Here is a 21,161-nt window from a genome sequence, read left to right on the forward strand (position 1 = left end):
CTTGTCCAATGAGGCCCAGATGAGGAAGAGCGTTCGCTTGAACAACACCCTCATTGTGCACCTGCGTGACCGCAACAACCTCGTGTGAGTACCAGAATGCTGAGGTTTATATGCAGAGGCCAATTGGAAAAAATGTGTGTGTGTAACTTGGGTGATCCAGAGCAACTCTCTCTCTCTCTCTCTCTCTCTCTCTTTCTCACAAATACAATCCCTGCGTGCCAAACTACTTAATAGGATGCCCTTGGTGGTGTTTGAGGTGTAAAATGAGGTGTTTTCAGTCACTTCAGAAGCATTTCACCAATTCATTTGGTAAAACTATCATCATATCATATACATAAGGGAACTTAAAAGGTCTTCACGACAGACCATCAAAATAAAAGTTTGGTCTGACTTTTTAATGAAATATATTACTTTTGAAGAATGTACTTCTCAAAGTAATGATAATAATAATTTATTAAACGGAATATTTATAATTTAATAAAAGGAATTTATTAAAACATTTTTAAGGAATATCACATTTTTTTCTGCACAATTACCTGTAAACCTTGGTGGTGCAGCACTTGGCAAAAAAATAGAAAGAATTGTGCAAATTGAATTTGATTACATTTAAAAAAGGTTAATCAAGTCATGCATTCATTTGATTTCCACCATTTTTGGTAATAAATGTGTAAACATAGGATCCAGAAACAACATAAAAGACATTTCATAGGGCCTTATTAATGTTTAAATATTTATAAACTTTTAAATTGTTGTATTAATGAAATTGATTAGACATCCATTTTAGTTATTGGAATTTCATGAAACCATTAAAATGAAATCTAGAACTGAATTTTTCCCGAAAATACTAATGGATTTCATAGAGCGCTGCATTAGTGTCCAAACACATTTGACCTCATCAACAGGCCAATTCTAAATCCGAAACACTGATCGCCTCTAACAAAGCTAATAAAGCATTCCACTGTGAGCAGCTGGTTGGAAAAAACTCCTCTCATTCGACCTTTGACCCTCGAGTGAGTCAGTTCAGTTCCCTCCCCCACTCCAAACACAGGCACTGGACTTCCCCGTCCTCCTCACACCATCACATCCAAGACGGCATGCACTCGCCCGTCACTCGGGCTCTTCCAGACCTGCGCCTCTATATCTCCAGCCCGATAAACAACATGAACTGAACTACCACAATTAAATATCTTCCTTCTTCAGATGTCAAATTATTCCTGCGGTTTGCTAAAGTAATGCAGTCAACCAGTCATTACTGCAAAACAATTTCGTGATAATGATTGTCTAACTTCACATTATTAATTAATAAATACGTAAACAAAAACATGTGTGCATTTTATCCAAAGTGATCTACGTTGCATTTTTGCGGGGGAAAAAAGTCACTTTGGATAAAATGCATAAATGTTTTTGTTGCATTGCATTAATCGAATGCAACAAAAACATTTATGCATTTTATCCGAGGCTTATTAGTGCATTTATCCAAAGTGACTCGTAATGTTTCCATTGGCATCAGTCTCTGCTGGTCATCACGACACTCATTCTCACAGCAAAGGTCCCACTCATACTGAACTACACACTGCATATCTATCAAATGTGCTATCCTGATCGTTGACACACATTGTAACGTTTATACATACACATACAAAGGCGTAGCTGTATTATATTTTATATTTATTATGTATATTTTGAAGTCTTAGCTCATATCTGTGTATCTCTGGACCTACAACCTGTGATTACTGATCAACTTCTTTGACTCGACCTGCGTTTTGGCTCTGACTGAAAGTATGAGCGAAAGAAAAATGTAATTAATGATAAACAATGAGATTTCAAATAAGCAGAATCATTTGAAAAAGATTAATAACTATTTAATGACGGAATATGTTTTGTCAAAGGGGGAAAACCGCGTACAGCCCAACAACAGTCATCCTCAGTGTTAGTATTTTGTTGTTGTTGACACATGATAGTCTAATATTGTAACTGTAACAGACACTAATAGCGCGTTCAGAAGGATGGAACGTCAAGAGTTACACTGTATCACTATGACGTCGCGTTCGGAGAAAGTATTAACGTTACTTTGTATCACAACTCTAGTGCGTTAGCTCACTGGCTACTGTAGTTAGCCTCTCTCTCCCTCTCCCTCTCTTATTTTTCCGCTATGTTTGTGTCTGTCTGTAAACAACATGTGGGAATATGCGTTTTACCTAGATCGTCCATGTTTGCGCGCTTCCGAAAGTGCTCAGCTCCTAATCCGACTCTGAAGACGATGTGTAGAGCTCGTTTCAGAAGACAAGTCTGAGCTCAAGTTTTTCCTGCTGTTCTAGACGCTGGTCTGTGGCTGCTGGACAGGACTGGACCCCCGAAACATCACACTGACTGAACACACAACCGAGAAACGCGCTTCACTGCAGCGCCCTCTGCTGGTCGAAGAGCGCCACACCGGCGGCGGTCTTGAATGGAAACGTTACAACTATTTGTTAATTTCTATCTATCTTACTGACTATATTTAATACAGGCATGTGGCCTGCGCCATGATGGCAGTTGAACAAAATCAGGGTTGCAGGATTAGTTTTGAGTTGACAAAACCAAACCAATCCAACCAGGCTTTGTTGGTACCATGATGCTGATCATCACCTCTCTCCGTCAACTCAGTTTAGGAGTTTAGGTGACATCAGCAGTAGCGAACAGCCAATCACATGCTGAGAAAGAGTGATCTCCTTTATGTATGTGATTATCCTCTTTTGCATTATTTGTACTATTGTCGAATTTTTTTTCTTCTTCTTCTTTCTTTTTCCCCTCTGGTGTTTGCTCTGTTCTTTGTATTTCATGTGGTTGTTAATAATAATAAAAAAAATAAAAATAAATGTTGAGAAAGAGTGAAAATGCGATTCTTTTCTCGCGAGAGAAGCAGCGCAAATCACTTATTAAATAAAAGTATTAAAATATTGATAATTTAAACAAAATACACAACAAGAACCAAATATCTGTCTATGAAAGAGCACAACTAGAAGAAATTTTCACTACTTTATATCAGGACAAGTAAGAGTAACGAAGTTAGTTTATACAGTTGATAAAGGTATAGAGAGAATTGAACATTTAAGCTCACATGTAGTCACTTTTTAGCTTCATTGACTCTAAAGCTATTTATATTATACGGATTACGGAAGCATTGCATTCACTTGAAGAAAAAAAAATCTGTTTTTCGGAATTAACTAGTTAATCATCTCAGAACGATGAGATCATTTTTTAATGGAAAAAAGTTTTTGCTCTGTTTTTCTGAATTAATGACTTGATAATCTCAAAAACTCAGAAAAACAGAGCAAAAACTTAATCTGTTAATTCTGAGATAATTAACTTGTTAATTCAAAAATATGACATAGCAGATTAATTATTAAACCTAAGAAAGCACTTATTTTAACTGGTTAACATGATATTAAACTGTCAGGTGGTTGGTTTTCACATTGGCTGTCATGAAGCCATTATAACTTTTAATGACAAATTCAATTAGTACCACTGTAGTTGAGGTCACGAAAAATATACATGACAAAGTTAAAATGCCTCATGACAGCCAATGTCATGACAGTTTAACTTCATTTTATGTCAAGTTGTCATGACAAAGTCTCTGACAGGTTATGATGTATTGGTTTATGTCAAGATGTGATGACAGACATCTTAAACAATGTCATATTTGCATTCAAAATGTCATTATTGCACAAAAGACTGTCACAAACATGCATAAACCCTACTTCATTTTCAAGATGTTATGTCAGTCTTATGCACACCCCTTCAATTAAAGTGCCCATACCTTTTTAGCAGCCGTGAAGTAATTACTTATTCATAATAAGAGAGTATATGATTCTGGATGCAGCCAATATCTTCATTTCAGATATAAAAACTAAATAAGAAATGATTAAAACATTTTATTGTCATGTTATTGTTTAAATAAGACGAAAAAAAGCATCTTAAACGTTCCTCCTGTGAGTTGAGAAAGTGTTTGAGTTTAAAAAGAGTGTCTCTGGTTCTAAAAGACAACTTTAACTTATGAATACAACATGTGTGACATTCATTTCCCTGTGGTTGAAATTCAAACAATCACCTCACATTATAAACATCCACCCCAAGCATGTTAAAAAAAACAAAAAAAACTCTTGATTTTGTCAGAAGTCCACAGCCTTCAGCTTCTTCTCCTCCTGCTCGGTCAGAGGCTCCTGGGACAGAAGTTTCCCGTGCAGACGGTGATGTTTCCCGATGCCCAGCTTGGGTAAACCTCGATTCAGGCCCTCCAGCAGAACACAGGACTTACACAAGGCCTGACTGGAGATATAGCCGCAGCGAGAACACGTCCCCTGGACCGGCATCTTCACCCCTGCCTTCACGGAGAGCGTCTCCCCGGAGTGGATGACGTCTATGATGGAGCTGGGCCTGATGGACTCCAGGTCTTTGAGGAAGGCGCGAGCGTGACCCCGGTAGGCGTTCGGCGAGTAGATGCACTCTGTGGAGAAGTAATCCAGCTTCTTAAAGTAGGCGTAGAGGACGATCTCTTTCTCGTAGGCGTATTTAAGTGGCTTGCAGCGAGGAATGGCGCCCTCTCCTTCGCTGGCCGTGCTGATGGAGGTGCAGCGCCGGAGACGTGCGATATCCCCACGCAGGACATTCATCAACACCGTCTCGGCCACGTCATCCGCATTGTGACCTGCTCATTCAACCAAACAAACGCATTTGATTACATCTATTTCTGAGAGAATCAAAGTGTATTTCACAATACATTAATACGAGTTGAACTGCATAAAATATACTGAAACTCAGAAAATATAGACATCTGTAGGTGTAATCTAATGTTTCAGGATGATTCAGTCATATTAAATTGGTTCATTTAGATGTTACCACATGAAACAAGCACTCCCCCCGCCCCAAATAATTGTATATATTAGTGCAAATCAGTCAAATCGCGACTTATTGCATCTAACATAAAAGTTCGTTTGCATAATATACTGTCTATAATTATATGTGTGTGTGGAAATACACTTAGTGTGTGTGCAAATACTGTATAATATATACATACATATATATATATATATATATATAAGCGCAGAAATATATATAATATAAATAATAGGGCTGGGTAACGATTAATTCAGTGCGTACACACATGCATGTATATATTTAAGAAAACTATGTTATTATGAATATATCAAATTTTTATATATATATATATATATATATAATATTAAATAAATAAATATATATATAAGTATATACACGCAAATATTTATTAAATATATATACACATGCATGTGTGTGTATTTATATATACAAAATAATTATACACACTACACACACATATAATATGAAAACACAAACTTTTATTTTGGATGCGATTAATCGTTCCCCAGCCCTAATAAATAAATATACTAATATATACACATATTATGTAAACAAACTTTTATGTTAGATGCAATTAGTCACGATTAATCGATTTTACAGCACATATATATATATATATATATATATATATATATATATATATGAAGAGTTCAGATGCAAAAGCCTCTAAATGCCATTTGAAATTTTCTTCTTTAATGATGATTTTTATCAAACTTGTATATTTTATTTCATTAATCTCACTTAAATAACAATTAATAGGTAATTATCATTGCCATTTAAGTGAAATTACTGATCTTTAGATATACAAGTTTGATAAAAATCATCATTAAAGAAGAAAATTTCAAATGGCATTTAGAGGCTTTTGCATCTAAACTCTTCATATATATATATATATATATATATATATATATATAGTACAAAAATGCCTATTTTAAGAACATTATTTTTTTGATAACAATTAAACAATTGCCACATTTTTTAAATGCATAAACAGTTTTAATTTAAAAGAGCATAAATAAAGGCAGTACAACACAAATGACAGTCAGTGAAATTGTTTTGGAAATAATAAAAATTATATACTTTTTTTTTTTTGCATTACTTGCAAATAATTACATACTTTGGCTGTGATGAAAATGGTCCTAAAAATATGCTCTGTTTAACACACACACACACACACACACACACACACACAAAAACATAATATATACAAAATCAAAAGCTAGCATTCTGACTTTATCGTCTCTATATACTTTAAGCTGCCTAAAGCAATGAACTACTCCATATCAATAACGAACGACATCATCATCCTTCCAAGAAGTGAATTCAATTTGAGTCGACTCTTTTATGTTAACTTTATCTTATTTAGTATTGTTCGTCAGTAGAGGATGATCTTAGAATCACCCCAATGTTGAATAACACACAAACAAAAACGGAAATATATAACAAAACTAAACTGTGAGAATTAAATTGCATTTATTTAAGTGTATTAATTCACAAAATGCAATGCATTAACTCTCGCCGAATGTCTCGTGAACACATGTTGGAAAGGACATTACTCGCCTGTGCATATCTTGTCCACCTTCAGCATCATGGCTCCTCGGTCCAGCGCCTGCCTGCGAAACACACCACAGAAAGTGCAGTTGTTCTTCAAGCCCACCTGCTTCACGATGGCGTCCATCGTCCAGCCGTACAGCTCTTCGTAAGACACGATCTTCAGCGGGAGCTCGTACTGCTGCTGGTTCCTCTTCACCGTCTCCAGGGAGTCATCTCTGTAACCCGTGATGCCCTCGTCCACCGACAGCAGCAGGAGGTTCAGGCCGTAATCGTAGCGCTCGTTCAGGAGCTTCATCACGTGGGCCAGGACGGTCGAGTCCTTCCCGCCCGAGGCACCGATGGCCACGGTCTCCCCGCGATTAAAGAGCGCAGCGGACATGATGGTTTGATGGATCTCCTCCTCAAACGCCCAGAAGAAGCAGTCTTTACAGAGGGAGTGTCCGGTCTTGGGCCGCTTCAGCACGGCCCGTCTCTGAACGCAGTGACTGCACTGGACGGGCATGATGGGGATGACCACGCGGACCTGCAGAGCATTTCACATATCATCACATAACTCATCGAAACACACGCTGAAGTGATCTTTCACACAGGCCTTTTCAAGCTTTTAGATGTCACTGTCCTCAGAATATCAACGTCTGGTCATTTCAAAGGCATACTTCTTTTTCATATACAAAGACCAAATTTATACAGTGAAATATGTATATTATAAAAACATTATGGAAAATATTTTGTTTTTATTAGATTACATTACATACGCTACAAAGAAGTGCTAGGGGTTTTGGAAAAGTGTGAAAAGTGTATAATTGAATTATAAAAAATAAGACTAGAGGAACTAATTAGGTCACTAAAATAAAATTATAAAAAAAAATAAATAAATTGATCTCAAAAATTGATTCAAAGAAATACATAATACATCTACAGAAAGTACAGTATTATAGTGAGTAGAGGAAAAAAAAAACATAAGAAACGTAAATATTTTCACAAACATATTTCATGCATTTTTTACTGGATAATTTTTGCCTTTAAATATAAAAGTTATTGTGGTCAAATCTTTTAATCGCATCTAACATAAATGTTTGTTTACATAATATATGTGTGCAGATAGATAGATAATTATACACAGTGCACCAACATATATTATGTAAACACAAACTTTTATTTTGGATGTGATTAATCGTTTGACAGCCCTAGAAAATATATATCTGCCTTTCAAAATTTAGGATGACAATAAATGATCACATTTTGGGATGCTTTTTTTTAATCATAAGTTTGAAACCACTGATTTAACCCTTTCGGCAATTTACATAAAAATTCAAAGCAGGAATACTTCCATTTAATGAACGTAGCTAATGTTGTTTAGCTTGAATATGAATTCTACGAATTACAGTTATTTGTAATATTTATTAACCCAATACAGTACGGTTTGATTCGAAAGATGTTAAAGAATAAACATGGTCTTTTTTTATTTTAATAGACAAAGTTTATCTCCAAATGTGGCCTTTGTTGTTAACCTCTGTTTGATTATGGGGAAATATCATATACACAAGCAAAAATGGGCTAAAGGGAAACCAAATTTTTTTTTATTTCAGATAGAAATGAAAAATTATTGTGAGTTACTTCTTGGGTTAAAAAATAGTAAAGCAAAACGTATGAGGTCTTTATGTGAAGCTTTTATGTTATTTACTTCATGATCTCATACCGGTTTCTTTTTTTTGTTTTTTTTTTTGTTTCTTTTTTATTGTATTATTATTTTAATTTATGTTGTATTTTTTTATTTACTGTAATGTATAATTATTTCAATAAAAAAAAAATAAACATGTACACGATTATTTATCCAAACATAATTGCTTACAGAGCATTTTGAAAAATGTAAACAACACTGGTCCAGAAGCACTTCCTGTTTCAGTTTTTTAACACAACATAAAAGCTGGGATAAAATACAACCAACAGAACATATAAAACTGAATCAAAAAGTTAAACAAACATATTTAAGATGTTTTCTTAAAGAAAACAGTTACAAACTGAAACAGGAAGTGTTTCTGGACCAGTGTTGTTTACATCTTCCAATGGATAGTCATTACACGCAGAAACCACAATGCACAGTTTGATAAAGAGTTTGTAACTAGTCTATGGCCGATTTAAACAAACTAACGTTAATAACTAAAATAAATTCAGTGTCTGAAGGGTTAACAGTCGGTCAGAAACTGTATGAATGAATATGAAAGTATTTAAGAAAATCGAAGCATTTCAGAATAATTTTCGAGAGAAACATATTATTACAGAATTAAAGTAGAACACGAAATAGTAGCTGAACTTTATGAAACCGATCAAAAATACACTACAAACCTTTAGTGCTTCCTACGGATGTAAATCATTAACCACAGTGAAGATGTAGGACGATGACGTGTTTGAGTAACGTTAAATAAAACGCTAAACCAGGGTTACAAAACAAATAGCTGATGAGTTAAATGACAAATTAAAACTAATCTCATGATTGCTTTTAACCCAGAACATCTCGGCTGCTGTGAAACCCGTGAAAATCCACATGATATCTGTGTGAAACGACTATAAAACATCACACGTTTCAAGACCGTCACTTCCTGTTTCACAGTTTGCGTTCTGGCGCCATCTTTTGTCCTGGCATAAGAGTTTAAATTTAAACTTGTATGTCAAAAATGTACAAATGTTATGATTATGAGATAGCAGTTATAAAAATGTATTCTATATTAAATGTACAATTCGTTTGTCGGTGTAAGTGAATTTTTAGACCATGTGTCAATAGTAAATGAATCTCAGAAACAGTGCAAGTAGTCAACGCAAGAAGGTTGGAAACCTTCTTCCTTGACACTGCCTAATTATAATTACAGTAAATATACTATAATATGATAGGCTATATAATAAAAACAGTGCGATTTGAATAGACGCTAACAAGCTGCTACCACGCCCAAGGATGAATCAGTGTTAGCCAGTTTTATTTGCTTACAATCTGTTCCCCATTTGTATTACAAGAAACAACCAGGCAACAATGAAAGACATGAAAATCTGTATAAAACTCAAGTAATGTCCTTTCAATTACAACTGCTTTATTTAAATATTTGAGATTTAACAACTCAGACATTGAATGACGAGTCTGCTTTAAGTCCTGCAGTTCATCTCATTTTCATGGCCTGAGCCAGATCTGCCAGTTCTGTGAGAGGTCACTCCACCAAGGCACTTGCGGGGTCACGTGGCACACGTGGTTTGTCTCAGACCTGTAGCCTAGTTCTGTCTTAGGCATCTTACAATACAGACATTAGCGTGTATTGTTCTGTTCACAATGCCTCCTGCATAGAGACTATAAAACAAGTTCATGAGTCACGCCAAAAGTGTAAAACTTAGGGACTGCTCCACGGGTGCTTGTGCAATAATTATTTATGGTTTAATTGATTAATAAAAGGTTACAAAATGATATTAAAAATACAGTATCTCGAAAAAGACTTTTTATACATCCTTACACAAGCAAACCTATAATGATTATCCAAAAAATACATGTAGAAAAATGAATCATTGGTGACTTCAGTTGAAATACCATTCATAGAGATCATGAGCTTGTTTATATTCTCTGTGTCGTCCTATATGGTCACAGGCGGTGCAAATAGGCAGAATAAACTCTTGGAGTTGTTGTACTAAATGAGGAGTCGGATAGAGATATTTCCTCCAGTTAAAGTACCTGCGGTACGCTTCGTCGTCCTTGTCCAGCTGAAGCAGATAGTCTGCTAGTGACTTTGGATCTGGGAAGTCGTTCACATGAATGAAGGCATCGCCGGGAACAAAGTTTTCATAGTTTTTTCTAGGAGGACCCAGAACCACAGGGACGGTTCCTGCAGCGAACGGCCCATTTATCTTCTCGGTGATGTAGTCCTTGTGGATGGAGTTCTCAAAGGAAAGGTAAAACTTGCAGCTAGCTAGGGTGGGATAGTACTCGCTAGGATCCAAGAACTTTGCATAAGCCTTTCCGAACATAGTCACTTGGATGTGTTTGCTGAATTCTTGGTAAAACTTGTTCCTTGTGCCAACACCTGTTGAGGGAGCATTGTTACTCACAATCCAACACACCAGTTTGTCCTTTTTGGGAATTACAAACTCCGTATCTGGTTTCTTCCTAGTGTTTAATTTCAACCGTACAGGAATATCAGCATCATGTCTGTAGCTGAGAGTGAGATTGAACAGGTTTTCCAGACCTGGTATTCTATGGGTGTTGGTTGGCGATTCGACATGAAACCAAATCCACCTCTGGAACGGAGGACGAGGAGATTGAGGAAGGTTGGTCAGGTCCCAACTGATGGCTTTGTGAAAAATGAGGACAGCATCTGCATTGTCGTAGAGAGATCTATCATCCGTTACATGACAATTGTCGATATTGTAAATTGTTTTGCAGTCGCTGAAGTCAAACCTGTAATTTTCCGGCCAGAACCAAAGTAGAAGAACGGGTTTGTCTTCTATTGCATTAGTAAGAGAGCTCTTGCTCTCAGGAGACAAACTTTGTTCAGGTCTAGGAGGTGGAAGAGGACAGTTTTTTGGAGATTGAAACATGACAAACATCAAGCTCAGAGAGATGATACAAGCCAGCGTCACTATTAGACCCAGGCGACATAGCGATGAGCCCTTTGTGCCTGACATTTTCTGATCTAAAAACAATAATGAGAAGTAAATGATCAGCCTCGAACATACACAAGAATAAAAACAAGTGCCTCCATATTAAAAGTAATGTTACATTGATTTCCAAAAATAAGTTTAAATGAAATATAAGGTAGACTGGTATAGACTAGACTAGACTAAGGTAGACTGTGTCAGAGTTAAAAAAAAAAAAAAAAAAAAACTGGCTAAAACATTTGACTCGTACAATCAAATGGAATGTTTAGATCTAGGCTATACATTCTGATAGTATAGAATGTTTGGAATGAATAGTGAACTCCTCCTCACCGATTTAAGAGCCCTTCATTCACAGAAATTTGCAGTTGTGTTCCGCAGTAGAGCACCGCACTGTCGCCTAAAGTCGGAAGTCTCAAAACATATAAACTCAACCCCGATAAAATCAAGTGTAAAGCTCTGACGTTTCGAAACACCGCCTCTCCTCATCCAAACAAACCCGGACCAGCTAGATCAGTAACAACCTCAATTTAAAAAAAAAATACAGTCAGATTCTAGTCTAAATAACAGGTATGACATTCAATACATATAGTTGCAGACAAAATAATGTAAACTCTTAACTGGAAATGATGTTCCACACGAATGCGGTCCAGACAATCGTCATTACGCGCGGACAATCAGCTCCAGTGCTTCCGGCATCTGGTCTCACCTTCTCCTCGTCGGTGCATGGGAGTTTCCCTCTGGGCTCGACTTACCTGTCTTTCGGTTCCTCAAAACTACAGATTCGTTCTACAATGTTTGCGAAATCAAATCGTTGATTTGTTCAGTTCAACAAGTTGTTGAGCGAAGGTGTTGAGAAACGGATCAGTTGATTGTTTGTAGAAAATATAGTGCAGCAATAAAAAGCCGTAAGACTGAATAAATTATAATTATAGAAAGTGTGAGTACAAAAAAATGATTCGAGGAGTAACAGATGTTTCAGAAGAACAAATGAAAGATAGGCTAGTAATATGACAGGGGCAACAGAAATGCAATAGCTTCTCTGTTTTAATTATGTTTGATGAAGCGAGTCTTCCTGGTGATAAAGTGTAGAATGCATGAGCTATAAAAAGGCATATCCTCCACCTGACCACTGTGGTGCTTTAAGTGGCATAAATATGGTCATGTTTCTATAGCAATATGCACATCTACCACATAACAGAGAAGTGGTATAGATGTGCAGGCGGGAAGTGTGGAGGTAAAATTCGGTATGGTACAAGCAATAGTAGCTCACATAATACAAAAAGTGTTATTGATCTGACAATAAATGTCAACTGTTTTTTTTATTTTTTTTTTTACCTGTCACAATTGCTGCGTCCCAATTCGCTTACCATACTACGCCCTTAAAAGTATGTACTCTTTTTGTGAGGAAAAAGTACATACTTTTGAGTGTGTAGTAAAAGCTTTGGGACATACTATCACGTCATCTTTAACGGACAGCTCTGTCGCGTGCTGCGTTGCATCCTGTCACCGTAAACTGCCATGTCAATCATCTTGTTGTCACAGTTAAAATCCTCCATTCTATCTAATTTGATTTCCTACCGTTTCGAGACGAGCGAGCACCAAACGGGTTTCCGAACGAGAGCAGGTTCATCTGTCAGTTGTGGGTCTTTCATGCTCTCCTCGTGTTTGCAATTTGAATATGATGATGCATTTAAAACGTAATGGCTAAACCTGTCTTTACAAAAGTTCACAATGCTGCTGCAAATGCAATATAATGTGGACAACATTGAATAAATTAATTTTCGTCAGGTTAGATAGGCCTACTGATAATTAATCACTCGAAGTTCTTTATCTAAACCTCTCTACACAACCGCGGGGACTCGCGCGTCCTCCGTATCGACTACGTGTCTGTAGTTTTTTTTTAACACTTTTTACTCGTGTTTGCAGTTCTAACCGAATCCTCGTTCAACGCGCAAAGGGTTGTGGGCAATATCAGCCGTTAGAGTGTGCATCGATCTACACTTCGGATTCTGACTGGAAAAAGTAGACCATCCGGGTATCTTTGAAACACTCATTTCAACATACTACGATTTGGGACGTACTAATTCTATTTTCGAATACTATTTAGGACGGGTAGTATGCGAATTGGGACGCAGCAAGTGTCTGGTTGTGTTCCCTTGTTTTCCATTAGACTCTATGGCTCTCACACAGTGTCTTTCACATTTGACATTTCCCAGCATTCTGTCTGTCACTCATCAGTTCATTCATTGATTGCACTCAGCTGTTTCCTACTATTCTGTATTAGAATTAGAAGAGAAACTCAGTTATCAGACATATGGAGAACAATAAGGAAAATGAGTGGAATAAGAAACAATGTGTAAATACCATGTGTAATGTAGCTAGTAATGATAAAAATGCAATAAGTAATGTTGAAAAAGCTGATCTTTTTTGAAGATTCACAGCTCTGAAAATCTATCCATAACAGCTGTGCACACTGTAAAAAATTGTGATTTTAATGGTAAATACAAAAAAGAAAAATGCTAGCTGTGATATGTATATGTATATAAATGGTACATTAATGTAATTTTACTGAAAAAATAGTTTTTGGAAGTGAAAAAGAATAAATCAATGTAAAATTTACAGTGAAAAAATGTAAATTGACATTCCCACAATTCCCTTCCTTGAGTTAACACAAAATAACTGTTTCTTCATAATTTTCTTAGTTTTTTTCTAATCAGTTATGTACGTTTTTATGTTAGCTTTAATGTTGTTAAATTAATGCTTATTGCATTTTTTAAATTTCAATAGTGTTGATTTTCTTGTGGAAGAGCTGCTTATGATGAGCTTTGATTGGTCATGTGACTTGACTCTTGAGTAGATTGTTGGCTGTAAGTGTATTACAATGGAGCAAAACAGATATTATTACTTCAAAAGGTCAGTAAATTAACATTATATCAGATAAAAAAAGACGGTTTATTGCTGTAAAATTATGTATGATTAAAAGTCTGTAAACCCTAAAATGTTGCTACTGTATTTTTAACAGGAAAACTTTTTTTATTTTACTTTTTTTTACAGTGTAGAGACCAGACATTTGCTCAAAATCCAGTAATAGTAGAAAGATCTAAGAGATCTGCACTTGGCATTTACTCTATTTGAGCTAAAAAGAGGTAGGGCAGCACGAGGCACAAAGTAACGCGGGGCTAGTTGTAACACGCTTGTTTTAAATACTTACACCACACATGCTGGCATGATGAAACTTGGTGTATTTACTAGTTGCCATTTCAACACTATATAGAGAAAAACTGCACCAAATGAAATCTGAAATCTTTGTAAGATATCACTGAACATTTAATTCTTACTTAAGTTTAGACAAATCTCATATTATTTTATTCTTGTTCTTTAATGCTTCGTTAACTAGCAGAAGACACTAGCAGGGTTTAAACCCAGTTGTGCAGTCGGGGCATGTTATCATACTGGGTTACAATGTGCCCCTATTAGAAATATGCTTTTATATTCTATACTTTGATGAATTCTATTGAGAAAACATGACCAACAAAGACTGAGAGTCAATGTACAGAAATGATTAATTATTATTTTGCTTTGAACTATGCTGTATAGCTGTGTTTTATGGTGTGTTTGTTGTCATATTCAAAAATTATTTATTTTTAATTATTAAAAAAAATGCCATTTACTTTATGTGAAAAAGTTAATAATTGTATTTTATTACGAAAATATTTTGGTTTGACTTGTTTTTTTGGATTAGATGAGATAGCATTTTAAACTGTTATATGGTGATGTTACAATGTGAGGCACCTATGGGGCATGTTGTCACATTTCACTTCCATTCTTTCAGGGTAAATCAAGAAAAAAGTATACATAGTATTAATAAAACAAAACCACATAATTGTACTAGACATGTGGGAAATTAATGCGGGAAAAAATAAAATGATGAAATGAGATTGTAGATGTTTTGGCTAAAGGATCAATAAAACCAACACTATCTCACGACCAATTCGTACGAATTCGACGCATGATTAAAAAGTGTCTAATTCGTACTAATTCGTACGACCTCACTCGTACTAATTCGTACGATTTGTCTAAACCCACGTGATGGTTAGGTTTAGGGGCGGGGTAAGGGGTAGGTCATTCGTACGAATTCATACGAATTGGCCAATTCGTAAAATATGTACGATTTAGCAAAATCGTATTAATTCGTACGAGTGAGTTCGTATGAATTGTTACGAATTAGCCACTTTTTAATCATTCGTCGAATTCGTACGAATTGGTCGTGAGATCGGGTTGATAAAACAGGAAAAAAGTTGATAAACAAGTACCGTTATGTAGAGCAGAAATGAAAACCATTATAAAGGGAAATATAAACAAAATATGGCAAGAATACTGGGATATAGCTGAAACTGGACGACATTTATATAATGTACAAAAACAAGTAGACGTAAGCTTTAGGCGGGCCAGAAATCCAAAAGGAGAAAAGATAATTACTCGACTTCACATCACATAGAAAAGGAAAACACCACACTGGACTTTGCACCCACTGTAACACACAAGAGACAATAAAACACATTTTATTCAACTGTAAAAGATATGAGGAAGAAAGAATGGCGTTAACAATATAAGGTGGAAAACCTGCTGGGAAAAACAATGTCTCCTAAAAATTATTTTAAAAATATAGAAAATAATTTAATATCAATATATAGAGAATTTATCTTTGCGTTCAGCAGAAAAAAAAGACATTTATACAGGTTTAACTTGAGGGTTAGTAGGGCAGAGCTACAGATATGTAAACACAAATCCTACAGAGCAAATTTAAGGAGTTTGTTTGAAGACATTATTGTGTGGGAACATACAGTACAAAACACAGGCCGGCAAAACCAGTGTGTACACAACCAGGAGATCCAGTATATCCACAACAATACGATCAAATTCCTGTATTACTTTCTTGACGTGGATGTTTGTGCACAAACACTTGTCTGCGGTGCGTATGGGGTCATTTATTATAGTTATATTGCATCAATTTAAAGGAGCAATGTGTGACTTTTAGCGACATCTAGTGGTTCGGTTGCGAGTTTGCACCAAGGGCTCAGCCCACTGCTCACCCCTCCCTTTCGAAGAAGCTACGGTTGCTAAAACGGGACAAACATCTCGTCGGCTGAGACAGCAGAGAATAGCCAGAGTAAGCCAAGAGTGTGTAACATTGTCACTGTTTCTGTACCACAGTCCATTATAAACCACATCATGAATACTGTCTGTTTACAAAGCCATAGTCAGGTGAGGATCAAGGGTTTTAATATATAATTTAATAAAATAATAATCAGCTGATTGTCTCACAAACGTAACCAGCAGCACATTTCTCCCCACATACTGTAGCAAACCCATAATACAGCGAGGGAGCAGCTATATATTTTTTCTAACAGGGTAGTAATAGTTTAGCTGGCTAATATGAGCTGTTGAGCGTCTGGCATTACTGTGGCTGAGCTGGGACGCGTCTGCATGAGTCCAAAGGTCGGAAGTGCGCGCGCTGTTACAATCATGTCATCTCCGCATCCCATAGATACTATTTACTACACACAATAGGCTTTTTTTCTCTGATTTTTAAAATTCTTCGCGATCGACTTTAGTGATAAAAGACTTTAGTAAAAGTCTCTATCGACGGGTTAGTGATTCCTGTAACGTACTGTTTTACGGTCAATGACATGAATACTAATCATCAGCTGTCTCACGAACGTAACAGCACATCTATCCCCAACATAACAAACCCATAACACAGCGAGGGAGAACTAAGTTACATGAAACAATCCTAACTACATATTTTACACCACTCACAAGGGAAAAAACACTACTCACGGAGTGTAAGGCTAGCTTCCAGCTTTCCGCTACTTCTCTTTCAAGGTAGTGATGAAACGCGTTCTGTAGCGCTGTTTGTTCGCGTTCGGCTACGGTAGGAATATGACGTCACAACATGGCGACCTTCATAGAAGGGGATTCCCGCGGTTATGGAGCTATTGATGTCTCATTCTAAGGTAATAAAAACATTACGGCTAATTAAGTAAGTTCTTTATACACCACTGAAAACATAGTTATGGATGTCATATTGCATTTCTGTTAATAGATACTCAACTTTGTTACACATTGCACCTTTAAGTCTTAACCTTAAAGAAGACACCTGGGGAACCGGGATCTTCAGACACACACTAAATATTTAAGGTTTGGCCATATGACACCTTCATGGAAAGAGAGGTATAAGGTTACTGGAAAAAGTACGTTGACTTTGCCTTTGGTCATAACATTTTATTTGATATTCAAATTATTCCTAGCATCAAACAAACAGTGAAAAAACAAAAACAGTTTTTTTTTTTGACAGTGTGTGAATCCGTCTATAGCGTTCTCTGGAGTGGAAATCCAACAGAACGACTGCGAGAGACAAATGTTATTTAACAAATGAGAATCTCAAATAAGTATTAAACCCCCTATAACGATAGCCCGAGGGATGCCGAAGAACTGTAGCTGTACCTCTTTATGGCTGTGAAAAAATTTCTAAAATGTTCAACAGACACAGAAGCACGTGCATTAAAACAGTATAAAAGATTTATATATACTGTACAATCAAATATAACAAGCCAGAATAAACCAAATTGCATGTTAAAAGTTTTCCTCACGTAGAAAACCACAAAAGAATGCTTAACTTAATGGACTAAGATGGTGATTTTCACATACCAAATTTTGTATCCAGTGTCTTTTAGTATCCACTTTCTGCTCATATTCTGGGCTCATTTGTCTGCCTGTAGTTTGCATCATCAGTAGGCTAGTTTAGCCTTTTAATACTGTTGCAAGACTGGAAAAACCGGAAAAAATGATTGAAGAACTACTGAAACAGGCTGGGTGCACTTGGCAAAAGGATGTCGTTTAAAACAGCGATCGTCTTTATAATATAATTTTGTTAAAACAATAAGGACTGTCGGCCTGTGGTCAGATGGAGCTTTTGGGTTATATTATACTAAGCTACCTGACGAAGGCCGACTGGGTGGACACGATTTCTGTATTAGAAGTAACAAAATGATCTTTATTTTCTTGTTTCAGGTTTTTCCTTTTTTCTTTTTCTTGGAGGCCCTGCTCCACCACAAATCAAGAAGCAGAAAAGCGAAGTGATCACAATAATTAAAATAAACTGTGGGATTACACATGTAAGAATCTGTTTTAGATTGAAGAGAATGGGAAGTACATTGCATTTAGCATTTAAAGGAGAACTCCGGCGAACAATGAACCTTTGGTCTAATAAAACATCGGTACCTAGTCAATCGTTCTCTGAGATTTGTTTTCATGATAATCAAATATAAAGAGTTTTATCTCTAAAAACTGTTTAGCGTATAATGCTACAGTAGTAATGGGGGCATTGACTAAGTAAAAAGAAATCGCTAGTTTATACCACTAACAAGGCTCAAAATAGCCCAACACTAACACAGTAACATAATTTGTATTTATTTATTGTATTTATTTATTTCTTCGGTCAGTCATTTAGAAATCATGTCATAAATCATGTAACACAAAAGAGAGAGAGAAAAAAAATAAAATAAAAATTAAAAATAACACATAAAGTTAATGTATATGTATATACTATAATGAGGCTCCATACATGCAAAACGAAGCATTGAGAACTTTGTAAGTGTACAGACCGTTTAATAAGAAGATACTTTATGAAGACAGTTCACTTCGCGTATACAGACAGGAGCCATCTTAGAAAATAGTCTCGATAAGTCAAACCACGAACGTCGTGCTGAGTGATCTGAACTATGAAGTTTAGCGAACTTCTGAACTGTATGAGCGGCGTTCGGGGATCGACTTATCGAGACTATTTTCTAAGATGGCTCCTGTCTGTATACACGAAGTGAACTGTCTTCATAAAGTATCTTCTTATTAAACGGTCTGTACACTTACAAAGTTCTCAATGCTTCGTTTTGCATGTATGGAGCCTCATTATGTTACTGTGTTAGTGTGGGGCTATTTTGAGCCTTAATAGTGGTATAAACTAGCGATTTCTTTTTACTTAGTCAATGCCCCTATTACTAGCATTATACGCTAAACAGTTTTTAGAGATAAAACTCTTTACATTCGATTATCATGAAAACAAATCTCAGAAAACGATTGACTAGGTACCGATGTTTTATTAGACCAAAGGTTCATTGTTCGCCGGAGTTCTCCTTTAAGGTAAAGATGATGACAACAGATTACGCAATCAAAAGCAACCTCAGATTGACAGAAACGTGAATTTAGGTGACTTTAGTTTCGTATATAGTCATATTAATTATAATGAAATGTATTTTGTTTTATTGACCACAATATTATCAGTGATATTTGTTTGAGAAGTACTTGATTCATTTTGAAAAAGGGCTCGAAAGCGCTGGTGATCACTGATGAATTTTTGTTGTTGATGAAGTTGATCTTCATTCACTTTCTTAAATCCAGTACATAAATCATATGTAGCTAAATAACCTGTATACAGTAAAAAAAACAAATCATATGCAATGAATGCCCACTGAAGGCAAGAGTGAGAATCCAAGTGCAGATTAACTTCCAACAAACATGACATGACAATGTTACAGGCACAATACTACAAGGCAAACACAAGGGCTTCAATACACAGGAACTGAGTAACCAAGACACACCCGTACACAAACAAGACGAACGACAACATAACACATGAGACTAGGGAAGCACATGACATCATCACATGAGGACAAATGAAGATAAGGGAATCACATATACTGTAAAGTTATCGCACACAGCATTGAGAGCAATGTCTAAATAATTTAAAGTACAAAAAAAATACTAAGTATTTTTTCTAGGGCTGTGCAAAAATTAATTGCGATTAATCGCATCCAAAATAAAAGTCTGTGTTTATATGATATATTTGTGTGTGCTATATATAATTATTTTATATATATTAATACACACACATGCATGTATATATTTAAGAAAATGTGTTATTCATATACAAAATATTTATATTTATATAATATAGATTATGTATTTATATATATATACAGAATTTAAGCGCAAATAATTCTTAAATATATACATGTATGCATAGGTATTTATATATACAAAATAATTATATACAGCACACACAAATATATTATGTAAACACTGACTTTTATTTTGGATGCGAGTAATCGCAATTAATTTTTGCACAGCCCTAATTTTTTCACATAGCAATTCAACAGCAACTTTAAATCAAATTCTAGTGCACATGCTAATTAGCATATCGCTAAATTGCTAGCGATAACATAACAGATTGTGAGTTACACACAGTGTTCTTACGTTACAGTCCATGGAAGCTTGTTTCCACTTAATTAAACGTGTTGCTTTCATATTCTGGGCTCATCTGCTTTTTTGTACAGTGTATGCTTTATTAGTGTGGCGTTTACTGAGTTTGGCCTTTTAACATCACTGTCTTTGTAGCTACATTAAGCTATGTTAAGCATTTTTTCAAGTTCAAGAAATAAACTCGCAATTCTGACCTTTTTTCTCGCTATTGCGAGTATCTCGCAACTCTGATCAAACGAGTTTAGAATTGCGAGCAAAACGGTCAGAATTGTAAGTTTATATCTCAAAATTATGACTTTATATTTTCTCGCAATTACGATTTATAAAGTCAGAATTGTGAGATGAAAACTGGTAATTGAAAAAAGTCGCAATCATCTTTTTAATGGTTATGATATGACACATGGCAAGCCGTTTTAGCTTAAATTATACGTTGTCGTAATTGCATTTTTACTAGCAACAATTCAATTAGAGAGCTCTACAAATGAATTTTTACTAGTCATATGTCTCCATTGACTTCCATTCATTTTTAATTAGAGAGCTCTGAATTGTTACTAGTAAGAATAACATTTAGAGAGCTCTCTAATTCAATTATTATAAGAATTACAATTAGAGAGCTCTCTAATTCAGTTTTTACTAGTAAGAATGCAATTGGAGAGCTCTCTAATTTAATTTTTACTAGTAAAAAAATGAATTAAAGATATGAATAATTGCAGAGCTCTGTAATTGAATTAAAGAGCTCTAAAATTGCATTCTTACTAATAACTGAATTAGAGAGCTCT

The 21,161-nt window shown here is 35.6% G+C and overlaps 3 protein-coding genes across 3 annotated transcripts in view; all 3 read right to left on the reverse strand.

Moving 5' to 3' along the window:
- pxnb (paxillin b) overlaps positions 1-2,365 on the reverse strand; it is a 33,066-nt gene extending 30,701 nt beyond the window's left edge. Inside the window, 1 exon segment of the mRNA XM_039686800.2 lies at positions 2,199-2,365. Within this exon segment, the coding sequence (XP_039542734.2) occupies positions 2,199-2,211 (13 nt within the window). The 5' untranslated portion in view covers positions 2,212-2,365.
- A 1,529-nt stretch (positions 2,366-3,894) lies between these two features.
- Positions 3,895-9,008, reverse strand: ctu1 (cytosolic thiouridylase subunit 1 homolog (S. pombe)). The gene is made up of 3 exons (XM_039687045.2): positions 8,779-9,008; positions 6,439-6,955; positions 3,895-4,687 (listed from the first exon to the last, which is right to left on the reverse strand). Exons 2-3 carry the CDS (start codon positions 6,932-6,934, stop codon positions 4,152-4,154), a joined length of 1,032 nt encoding a protein of 343 aa, XP_039542979.1. The 5' UTR covers positions 6,935-6,955; positions 8,779-9,008; the 3' UTR covers positions 3,895-4,151.
- A 379-nt stretch (positions 9,009-9,387) lies between these two features.
- Positions 9,388-11,813, reverse strand: LOC120489858 (4-galactosyl-N-acetylglucosaminide 3-alpha-L-fucosyltransferase 9-like). The gene is made up of 3 exons (XM_039687044.2): positions 11,683-11,813; positions 11,395-11,585; positions 9,388-11,099 (listed from the first exon to the last, which is right to left on the reverse strand). The coding sequence occupies exon 3, from the start codon at positions 11,089-11,091 to the stop codon at positions 9,988-9,990; it is 1,104 nt and encodes a 367-aa protein (XP_039542978.2). The 5' UTR covers positions 11,092-11,099; positions 11,395-11,585; positions 11,683-11,813; the 3' UTR covers positions 9,388-9,987.
- Between the last annotated feature and the right edge of the window lie 9,348 nt (positions 11,814-21,161).

Source organism: Pimephales promelas, chromosome 14, assembly GCF_988280905.1.
Source record: "Pimephales promelas chromosome 14, fPimPro1.hap1.1, whole genome shotgun sequence".
Taxonomy (NCBI): Eukaryota; Metazoa; Chordata; class Actinopteri; order Cypriniformes; family Leuciscidae; genus Pimephales; species Pimephales promelas.